The sequence below is a fragment of the Pelmatolapia mariae genome, linkage group LG14 (genome assembly GCF_036321145.2).
Source record: "Pelmatolapia mariae isolate MD_Pm_ZW linkage group LG14, Pm_UMD_F_2, whole genome shotgun sequence".
NCBI classification, from domain to species: Eukaryota; Metazoa; Chordata; class Actinopteri; order Cichliformes; family Cichlidae; genus Pelmatolapia; species Pelmatolapia mariae.
The window spans coordinates 26673745-26685231 of record NC_086239.1 but is presented as its reverse complement, the minus strand read 5'-3'; the positions used below and the strand labels follow the sequence as shown (position 1 = coordinate 26685231).

The 11487-nt window shown below is 42.0% G+C and overlaps 1 protein-coding gene across 4 annotated transcripts in view; it reads left to right on the top strand.

The window, feature by feature from the left end:
* The window catches only part of LOC134641513 (CD166 antigen homolog), a 45650-nt gene continuing 34163 nt past the window's right edge, over positions 1-11487 (top strand). For 3 of the 4 annotated variants that reach the window (XM_063493970.1, XM_063493969.1, XM_063493968.1), the window contains exon 1: positions 3-307. In XM_063493970.1, the coding sequence (XP_063350040.1) occupies positions 247-307 (61 nt within the window). In that variant the 5' untranslated portion in view covers positions 3-246. Of the gene's footprint in view, positions 308-11487 lie in introns of all 4 variants that reach the window. The other variant, XM_063493971.1, reaches the window with a different exon arrangement.

Here is an 11487-nt window from a genome sequence, read left to right as displayed (position 1 = left end):
CGCGAGCCCCTCACAATTACCTGTTCCACCAGAACTGACGCGAGCGCGAGTTGGCGAGCACATGCCACGCTGGAAGAAGAGCCAAAAAGAAGTGAAACTGCGGCTGTGCAGCGCCAGGCTCCCGAGGACGATTTAAGTCAATCCACCAAAAAAACAAGCAAAACAAAAAAACTCAAACCAAACTGTGTGTGTGTTTTTAAAAATACCTCTGGAAGAGCCCACTGAGGATCTGTGAAACTCGCAAGGATGCACTTGTTGTCCGCCGGCTACACGTCCTCCCTCCTCCTCGTCGCGCTTCTCAGCCAAGGTAAGCTATTGTCTCACCGAGCGGGCAGCTGTGGTGCTGGAAGCCGCAGGTACGAGGGGAAAGTCCCGTACCTGCAGCACGCAGGTGCCTCCAAAACTTCAGCCCGGGCTTATCGATCACATTCCCGGGGAGAGAAGGAAACAGGAATGTGGGTGTTTCGTAGTTATAAGTTAGTAGCCTGCAGTACAGTTTTATGTAGCAGCATGTGATTCACCAGGCTACTAACACGTCCCCTTTCTTTAAGAAAAGAAACTAAATGGGCTTCCTATGAGCCACAAACTTCGTGACCTCCTCTCTCCATTGTGTTAAATTCTGAATAACTAAAAAAATGAATTACTAAGTAGTTTCCTAAAACTCCTCACCTCGAGGTAAAATTGTCCTCCGCATGCAGCGCATGTCTTTAAAAGTGACTTTTCTTCTCTATAAACTGCCCATTGTGAGGTGGTCATCCTCACCCAGTGTTAACATGTGCTCAAGCCATGATGTCATAACCACCACCATGTCTCATTTTTTTATGTGCGTGTGTGTGTGTTCTGTTAACACGGGCTGCTGAGCAGAATGATGCTGGCTCACATCCTGTATGATTTATTTTAATTATGGGCTGTCTGTTAGGTGGAGGGAAGCACTTCTGACAGGCTCCTTCTAGTAATTACACTGGGATGTGGGCAGTTGTAATGGCTTGCACAAGTGATTAAGTTTTAGCAGAGAAATGTGGAACTTTCTGTGTGATTTCAGTGCAGCTGTTGTGCTTTCAGTGTTTTTTTTTAAGCTGGATTTTCATGATTTCGCTATTCCCTCCCTCAAGGTGATGAAACCATGACAAAGGATGATTCTTTTTTTGAGAACGTGGTCTTGATGTTGGGCGTGGTATGTAGTGTGCTTGTAGATTTCCATACAGTCTACTCTGTCACGCCAACAGGTAGCAGCGCCATGTGTTGGTGTCACTCAGCCAGGCCATAGGCAAATCCATAGGCTTTCAAGTGCTTCCTTGGGTAGGAAAGGGGGGGAGTGGCTCATATCACCCTGCTCCCCTTCACCTCGTCACACAACGGTGGCGCCTGTTGTTGTAAATTAACACCATGCAGCACCTATCAGTCAAGCTCAGGTGGTTTGTTTGAGAGGAAACGAATGGGCTTTTTAAAGTGTTTTTACACGGCTGTGCCGCTGCAGTGCCGTGTGCTCAGAGCACTGGAGGAGAGTGCTCTGAGTGGGTAATGAGGGCAGACTTTACGGTTGTCCACGCTGCTGTGTATTTACACATGTGGCCTCAAGTGATGGTGAAAACATGTGTGTTTGCTTAGACCACAGTTGGCGAGAAGGAGAGAGGGCAAAAGGTGAAGCGAAACTTGTCCGGTTTTCTCTTGCCAATTTGCTCAGTGTGAGCAGAATCTGCCTGAAGGTGTTTATTGAGTTTTGGATTTGCAATAAAAACTGCATCAATACTTGTAATGAAAAAACAAGCCTGTGTTTTATTATATTTGCTTCGCTGAAGGCCGAGCCATGGCTGCTACCAGACACAACAGAAGGGGGGGAGAGAGTCCTGAATTAGTCCTGGAACAAATATTCCAGAAAGATGCATCTGTTTTTTGTTCACCGCCTTGTCTCCACCCTTCCCCCACCACCACCGCCGCCACCCTCCTCACCTCCCCTCCTGAACAGACAGACAGTGCTCCGTGCCACAGCTGGTATTACTTGTCAGGCAAGTGGGGCTCTCCCCTTTTTTTTTGCTAATGGACTAATCTGTTGAGGGATGGGTGAGGGGGTGAAGGGGTCACCCAATTTCACCGGAGATGGGTTCGCTCTCCTTTCTTTCATCTCTAACTAGGTTGTGTCAGGACTTGTCTCCTGAACGTTTTGATGTTAATTCCTGAGGAAAGAAAAAAAAAAGAAAGCAGCTTTAATTGTATGTTTGAGCTACATGTAAGATTTTGTACAAGTGTTCATTTGGGCGCTTGTGCACGTCTCATCTTGTTTATAGGCGGCTTCCTCTCGATGTTTGAAGACTGCTTGTGGTAGTTTCTCCTTTGAAAAGAGATTTCTTTGTGACTTGGAAAGTATTGTATTCCTTCATGCAAAATTCAGATGCATTGAAGGGAAGGACGACAACTCAAGCGAATCATGGCTTTGAATAGAAATCCTGCATCTGCACTTCACTTGCTGTCAATTTGAGGCCTAATCTCTTCGAGTGGCTGAGCCATTTGTTGATCAAAATCTGGAAATGGCCACGTTTTTGCAAATTTAGAGAACATAATCCCATTCTGTAATCAAAGTAGAGCAAACGCATGGGAAAGGAAGACAATCTGCTAAATTTAAATGCCTAATTTGGTCCATCAAATAGGAGTAATCTGACTGGCAACATCTTAAGCCAATAAAGGGAGCAAACCTTCCATTCATCCATAATATATCTCACTTATTATAATAGGAATGCTTCAAATAGTCCCAAAAGAGATATCTATACAAGTTATTATCCTGCTGGATGCTTAACCCGTATTTGGTGGCTCATAATGTCTCTCAAAAGGCTGTGTAGGACTCTCAGTCGTATGTGTGGAGCCAAAGTGTGAAGTGGAATCTTTTCTGGTCTCACACAGTTAGTGCTCTTGTGTTTCGGATGAAAAAGACCATTTTATTGAGTATGAAGTGAAGCAGATGCTATTACTCACCCAAGAAGCACAAAGCAAGTGAGATATAAGAAAGAGACAGATGTTCACACAAGAGACTTAGGTTTCTGTGCGCTTGTTTGTGTGCATCATGTGCTCCTTGGGTCTCGATCAGAATAAGAAGTGGAAGTTTGAGCAGCAGGCAGAGCTGCTGCTGCTGCTGATGGAGAGGAGGGGAAAAAAAACAAAACAAAAGGGCTTCTCAAACAAGAGAGGGCCGTTTAGACAGGCGAGGTCATACTGTAAATTAGAGCAGCATTATGGTGGAGAGGCCAGTGTCACTTCCCAACGGGGGGTGCAGAATTCCTAACAGCGCCCCTGGCAGCAGGACTTTATAGCGGGGATGTGAGGATCTCGCTGGAATAAGCAGTCACAACTTTTTAAACGACGTTTTAAATTCCAAAATAACTAAAAATAAAGATGGAAGTTTTGCGTGAAACTTAAAATAACCCTGGGTTACAATGAAATTAAAGCTGTTAGAGTCTTTGATGCGTCACGAAAGAGCAAAGAGCAGGGTTTCATTGCAAATCTTAAACTAGGAAAGCTCACATAAAAGGCGATCATTAACCTGCTCTACTTCTGTGAGAGGAAGAAAAAAAAAAAAGGCTTTGGATGCTACAGTTTCTAAGAAACCAGGCCGGTGCATTAGCTTGTCCCCAGAGAAACGACGCTTATGACAAATGTGCATCCTTACCATATGGCGTGGTGCATTGAGCCTGCCCACATACAGTACATCGAGAGCTTTAGTGCTCAGTGGTGCAAAAAAGAGCTCGGCTATTTGTATTTCTAATGTAGTACAGTTCGATAGAAACACTGTAATACTAATTTCTTTTTGGTCTTTGTCTGCTCTGCCCCCCTCACGCAGAGGGTTGCAGCGGTGCACACCCACACACACACAGGCGCACTCCAACCACACTCTGGTTTCTCTCGGCCCCCAGCAGGACACTGAACAGGTGGAGGAGTGTGGGGAGGAGGGGGGTCGTCTTTTTATGATTCCTGTTTGTGTGTACAGTTGCCGCAAGAACAGCTTGTTCCCATCTCTAAGCTTAATGATAACTTTTTCAAATTGCAGTCCTATTATTCACTTAAAGATTTTTGCAATACTTTTAATTCCTTCTAAAATGTCATTGCCAAACCAAACTTCACCTTCAGATTAGATGTAGCGCAACAGCGTCGAGAAATATGGGTGAGTGCGTGAACATGCTGAGCTTCCTACATGTCAGAGAGAGCAATTCCCTCTCTGCTGGACTGGCCAAGCCGTGGAGATGTATGAGTGGCTTTGCCTTGAGAAAATGAAAGGACTTGGGTGGCAGAAGTAATCACTCTCAGGCAATGACTCAATGAGGAAAAAGGTCTTTTGTTCGCCTGTGACAGTTTTACACACGGGATTATCAGTAAAACAGCAGCAAGTGAATCTTAATTACACTTTGGTGATTGGCTTGCCCTACTTTCAGAGCCTGAGTGTGCGATATATTCCATTTTTATAATCTCAGCCAAAATTGCCTTTTCAGTTGTCCATTTCTTGTTTCAATTAACTGCTCAGGTTCAGAAAATTGTTTAAATTTAGCACTTTATTGACTTTTTATACATTGCGCTTTACAACTCGCATGCTTACACTGAGTGAAATAAAGTGAGAGGAGTCTTTATGATACTTTACCAGACAGATTAATGTCTCATTTCCCTCCTTTTCTCTTGTTTGTCACTGTCGTTTAAATAATGGTTTATTTGAGGCACCACAGTTTCATTGTTTCAGCTATAAAGGAAGACTTAACAACAAGAGAGAGCGATAACTGTGCAATGCAGTGGTGCTTCTTCCTTATTTATGCAGGAAAGCCCCCATTGATGTGCACGAAGCCACTCGTGGTTTTGGTGAACGAGGAGGGCACCCTGAGATTGGTCCTTGTTTCGGGGACTAAAAGTGAGGTTGTTTCGGTCTTTTGTCATTGACGCATCCCCCAGCTTTCACTGGATTCCTGTGGTCTCCCACTGACTGTATTGTGACGCTGGCTCTTTTTAAACAAATGAGTGTATGATAGCGACTTCTTGCTCCCGCTGCTGTCTTTGTCATTAATATGGAACAGCACACACCCCTCAGAGAGGGCACAGAGTCGCTGCTGTCGGTCCTGGCGCTTCACATGTGCAACCTGACTGGGGGGAAGCGTCTCCCCTCCATTTGAAAAGCCTGTGGCCACACCCATTTTTAACAGGCCCTGGATCTTTGTTCAAATCCTCCATTAGAGTTATTGCTCTGTTTTAATGAATTCTTCGAGTGGCACCCCCTCTCCCATTAACTGTGATGTTAATGAGCTGACCTCGGTTTTAGGAATACCACAAAGGGACACATGTATATGGGAAGCCACATGGTGGCTGCTTATGTGTCCTTTGTTTTTTTGTAGATTACATTTAATGGGCTACTTTTTCCTTATTCAAATCTATCCTGTAGGTAAAAGAAAGACAAAGCCACAGCACCACTGACAGCAGAGTCTCACCACATGGGTGCTACCAGTAGCAGGATGTCCCTCCTGCCCTTAAAAGGGGGTCAGTGATGGACCTCTGATATTTATGCCTGCACTCTCATAAAACCTCATTGCTTCTTTATATATATACAAGAGACACTGAGCAAGATAGAAGGCTTCTGTTATATCAAACCTATATTTTTTCTTTGTCTGCGGTTCAAGGAAGCCAGGTTGACACAGCTTTTGTGCTAAAGGTGAAACATTCATTCCAAGCCTCGGGCCACTAATAAAACGACACAGAGTTTTGTCTTCCCATTCATTTCTGAATCACCCTCTGTTGGCTCCAAAGCTCTTTTGCAATACTGAGAAGTTACTCTATTCATTCCGACGCTGTTTAGCAGTTTTCCAGTCATGAAACATTGCACTGCTCCCGGTTACGTTCCACCCTTGGGACTCAACAGGGAGGTTTTGTCTGCGTTTGACCTCAGTATTCACATTCTCGCCATCTTAAAAGCTGTTTCTTTGTGTTGTGCTGATGTCCACCATCCTCCCTTCATAGACTGCAGCAGCAGTCTGCAGTGCCTGAAGCTATCTTTGATTACATGCTGCTATGGCTGAACTTGTAAGGAGACAGGAGTTCCCATTCAGGGACGACTTCCTTTCACAGAGGATAGCAACAGCATATCTGTGATTGGAATTAAAAGCCCATCATTCTGACAGTGTTTAATATCAAACAACAGGAAAATTAAACGACTGGCAGATCTTTCTGAGTCACCAATGAGTCAATACACTGATGACTACCATGAACCTTTTATAACAGTGTAACACATGGTTCTAAGATGAGTACCTTACTCTTTAAATGAAAGAATTTTCAGGTTGTTCTTAAAAATGGTCGGTATCTCTGTAAAGATCTTCTTTGGAGGATTTCGGTTAGCACTATTTCGTAGGGGTTAGTGGTGGCCGATACAGGCTCAAACTTATATCACGATATTTCAGGAAAAATACTTCTGATGATATAGGGGAAAATGCTGTAAATGTTTAATAAGTGTAAGTAAATGAGGATCATTTTCCATCCTTATTTTGCAGTGGGATCCTGTTATTAACTGCCTAATTCAAAGTGTGAATTTACTAAAACAAGGTGCCAGCAGCAGCAGCAATATAGCAACAACATCCAGTGACACAGCATGAGTCAAATGTAGCCTAGGTAGTGTTTCTCTGGAAATTTTCAGTAAAAGTATAAAATAACCTCTTAATACTCTTGCTTAACAATGACTAAAGTAATTTAACCTTGTAACTCACCAGGACCTGTACAATAGTGTCATATAATAATCTTAGGCTGACCTTTTTAACCAGCTGCTTTTCCACCGTGTCAACGCATCAGTAATTTCAATCCACTGATTGCTTTTCCTCTCACAGGAAGAGCAGTGGAGCAGGCTCATGTAGTGTCACTGAAGCAGTACAATGAGTGCTCCAGTAACACTCGGTGGAGTTATTTGTTTAGTTTTGGGTCGCTCCCCTCCTTTATAGACTGGTTTGCCCTTGATAATGTGTTTTTGCCTGGAGTGGTGAAACAGGTTTGTTGTTTCCACGTTTAACCTGAACATTTTCGCACATTTTTTGGAAAGCACTGTGCTCTGTTCGATGATGTTGCTCAACAGCAGCGGACACATCCCTCTCGCTCTCAGACATGCCCGGGCTTGTCTCCTTGTTGTGCACACTAAGAAACATAAACACATAGCTATAGCAATAAGATATTTTTATATCATATAAAAAAATATATACCAGTATTACCGCGGATATGGAACAACATAATATGGAACAACCATAAGCTACTGTAGGTACCACAGGCAGTACACATACCAAGGCTGCAATGTTTTTCATACCCAACGAATAAATACTTCCAATTTAGCAAAATAGCAGCGCAAGCAAATACCAGTATCCAGATTTGTTCATCCAAAAAAGTATTATCATTGTGTTATGTCATTCTGAGACAGCATTGTGAGCTAATGTTAATGTTAATATGATTATATTTCATAGTAATGTTAGTAGGCTACTTGGCAACCATCCTGGCACTGTTCTGGGACCTCCCCTCCTTTCCATCTGCATATGTGGAGTAGATAACAGATACGACACTGATTAAGTCAGAACCAGCTTGAACAGAGGATCTCGTATGAAATAGGGTTGAAAAGCAGTTTGCAGAGGTGTAGCAACACTGGACAGGCAACAGCAACTCAAACAGCACCTCTTAGAAGAGTTAACCAATTAGATTTTTGAATGGTATCAGCTTAACCACATCCTCATGTGGACTGATATCGAAAACTGCAGCTAAGTTTGGCTTTGCAGTGCCTGAGAACTAACGTGTGCTTGATGAGAAAAGTTCCAGTGCACAAAGATTCAGACATCCTTTTAATGTTACTCTGATTTGTCAAATACACATTGAGGCTGCCACTAGAATAAGCAAACTGAAACCTGAGGTAGTTTAACACTTGAAAAGTAATTAGCTAAACATGAAAGATAAACATTTCAAACAGTTTACTGAAATTATATGCTGAATTATAAAAAAATAAAATAAAATAAAGGGAAATCCTAAAACATAAATCAGTCCATGAAATGAGGAACTTGTGATTTCCCTTCTGAAGTTGAGACCTTCTTTCATTCTAGTATGTGTTCCAGTTGAGACTTGTATTTGGACCCCTGGGCATGCATCTCCTAATGTGCAGCTGCCTGGAAAAAGTTAGAAAAACTGTAATCCTCACACCAGATTACAGTATGTTACTCAAAACTGTTTTTTTGTTAATGCATCTGCAATTGCAGCAATGTTTCCTCACATTCAGCTTCAATTTTTATTCATAGGAGTCAAGTGGTGGGTTTTTGCGTGGCAGCTACCCCTCAAGCGATGCTTTGGCTGATGCATGACTTGTTGATGTGTTAGATGCTTCGTGATAAAATGCTCTGCTTTGCTGTTAAGTATTTGGCTGTTCTGCTGCCAGACCTTACGAGGAAGGTGAAGAGATGCTTGTCTGGTAATTGGATGCAGTACTTAATTTTCTAATGGGACGACTTAAGAGGTCAAGTAGCCTTTTGTTCCTGGAGAGAATTTCAAAGCATTAAATATCCCACTGGTGCAGTTTAAATACATATAATTGACTTGACTTATCCTCTAAATGCTAAATTCTCTGCATGTATCACTTTTAATTTTACTGTGGCTTTGCTGTAAAGTGGTCACAATGGAAAACAATGGGGATATTTAATAGTAAACTCACTATTAGCTTGTTAACACTGGCCCTTGTCACATAAAAAATTGCATTACTGCTATTGCTGGCTAGCCTATAGAATGAGGATGTTGCTAAATGAGCTTTGAAGTGTGTAATTTTGAATAATGAAGATGCCAGAAACCATTACCCTGCCATTCCTGCCCTCCATCATACAAGTAGAAGCTATAGAAGAGATAATACATCATTTCCTCTTATAATGATGCCAAGATCTCATTTAAATGTTCAGGGTCAAACAGCAAAAAAATTTATAAAAAAATAAATAAAAAATTGAGAGCTGAAAATAAAAGCTAAGAATGTAGGTTTGGGATGTTTTGGTTGAAGCTGAATGGATTTTTGACTCCTTTTCATGAAAATCTCAGGATTGATTGTCTTATTGTGAAGGACTTGCCAGAGCATGCTGATTTATAAACAAAGCCACCACCTATGGATGTGCTAAACCAAGACAACATCACAGCCAGAGTTTGTTTTTACAGGCATATTGGTTCAGACTACAATATTTCCCAGTGGGTTTCTAATAATTGGACAACTTTGTTACCTTTCTCCTTGGGGCAGCATTTGTATAGATATCATGGTTGAATGGCTATATTTCTTTTTGTGATGTCTCTTGTGTAATGCATTTTCGAGTCACAGGTCATTACATCGCCTAATATGCATGTTCTTTATATTACCAACAACTGAAGACAGTAAAGGCCTTTTCTTTTTGTCAGTCTTTACGAAGCTTAGCAGTGCTTTGGCCCAAATACATCAACATGCGTCGATGCTTATAGTAACAATACCAGCAGGTGTTTAGCACAAATAATAGTTCTTTATATACTTGTCAACACCCTTTGCTGATGTTGGCGCATTACAGAAAGGAACGGATTCACCAAAGAGACACTACATGCACAAAAGCATTGGGCTGCACTTAATCTTTTAATTGTTTTGTGTTTTTAGCCTCATAGCCACAGGTGTATAAAATCAAGCACCTGGCCATGCAGTCTGCCTCTACAATCATTTATAAGATTGAGTCATTCGAAAGAGCTCACTGAATTCAACGATTGTACTGTAATAAGATGCCACCAACAAGTCAGTTTGTGAAATCTCTTCCCCCCCTAGATATTAAGTGGTATCACTGCTAAATGGAAGCATTTAGGAACCACAGCAACTCAGGCACAAAGTGATGCTGAGCCACATGGCGCGTAAAAGGCGCCAGCGCTCTGCTGACTTCTTCTGGCATTAACATCAGAAACCGCGAGCTTCGTGGCATGGGTTTCCACGGCTGAGCAGCTTCTGCAGGTGTAGTGTGAAGGGAGCCCAGTATTTTTGTCCATACAGTGTATGAGTATTTTCCCATTACCTGCTCAGTCAAAAGTCAAAATATATTGGCTTTAGGACCGTATTAGATAGATCATTTGTATATTGGTCCATTGGAGAAGATGGTGCCATCAAAAGTTCAAGCCACCTAATAGCCTTACTGATACTTGTTCATTGGGACCAATGCAAGTACTGAGCGTTAGGAAGTAATCACTGCCTGCATGGGTATTCTTTATACATACAGTATATATATAATTGGAGTAGAAGTTACTATATATTGAAGAGGACAAAAGACAGGTTCACAGGTTATTATCTTTTTTACATTGTGCATATTTCATAAACCACTTAGCAGGTCTTTATAGAGGTACCCCTTGCTTCCACACCAGTTGTCATGCTACTCTGCTACATGTGCTGCAGTATTGTAAAGACTACATATTTCACAACACCTTTTCTGAATTGTCTTCCTGGATCATGTTATGCAAACAACAGTTTAGATTGGTGCATACTGGGCAGCAGACACGCTGATGTGTAAGAGGCCAGTAGGGTTAGGGCTAGTTAGAATATGTAACACAAAATGTATTTGACAAAGATATCGTGTATGTTTGACATTAGATGGTGAAAGTCAGCAGCCTTCTCTATATATCAGGACTGAATGGCGAAGCAACCTACAGACAAACCCGGTGTTTTTGTTCAGTTTGAAATCATTTTTTGGACTTCAAGGGAAGCCTTCACCCCGAGACCTTGTTTTTGTCTGGCCGTGAAGCAGAAGCAGCACATGGCTTTGGAGGACTTTCTGAACAGTGTGTTGACTCACTTTGCTTGAAGGGGGATAGTCTGTGCACAACATTCCCATGGAGACTTTTGTTCATGAGCTCTTCAGGCCACATTGCTCATATTTTGAACACCTTTCAGTAGCAGAAGAGGTGTTGGCACATTTTTGCTTATTGACAGGTTTTTTTTTTTTGTGAAGCGGGATGTCTCGCTGCTGCCAGTACATCTCACTATCTGACAGATCTGCAGGGCTTTTTTATGCGCTTGTTTGGGATGTACCGCACAGGACAAGAAACAGAGTGAGGTTGGGTGGGAAGCACTGCAACCGTAGGGTGGATGGTTAAAAGCACTTAGCTTGATGTATAGCTTCTCCTCATGCCATGATGGAAGAAGAAAATGTAATAGCCACCGCTAATGAAATTATTATGCCTTAAAGGTCCTTTGTAACCAAGATGACTGTGACATATACTGAATTACATCAACTAAGAGCGGTTATCTCATTTCATAGAAACAAAAGGCACAAACAAAAGAATCAGATGTGGCCTGTTGTGACAGTTTTATCTTTTATGTGTCTTTAGACAACAACAAAAAAGAAGTATAACACTAATGGTGACCTTGCGTTGACAAAAGATAAAATGCATTTTGAATGTAGGTGAATTTTTTGCATATAATGCTAATCTCCAGCCTTTCACAGTCCTCCATCAAAGTGGACGTTGGTCCAGGGGTAT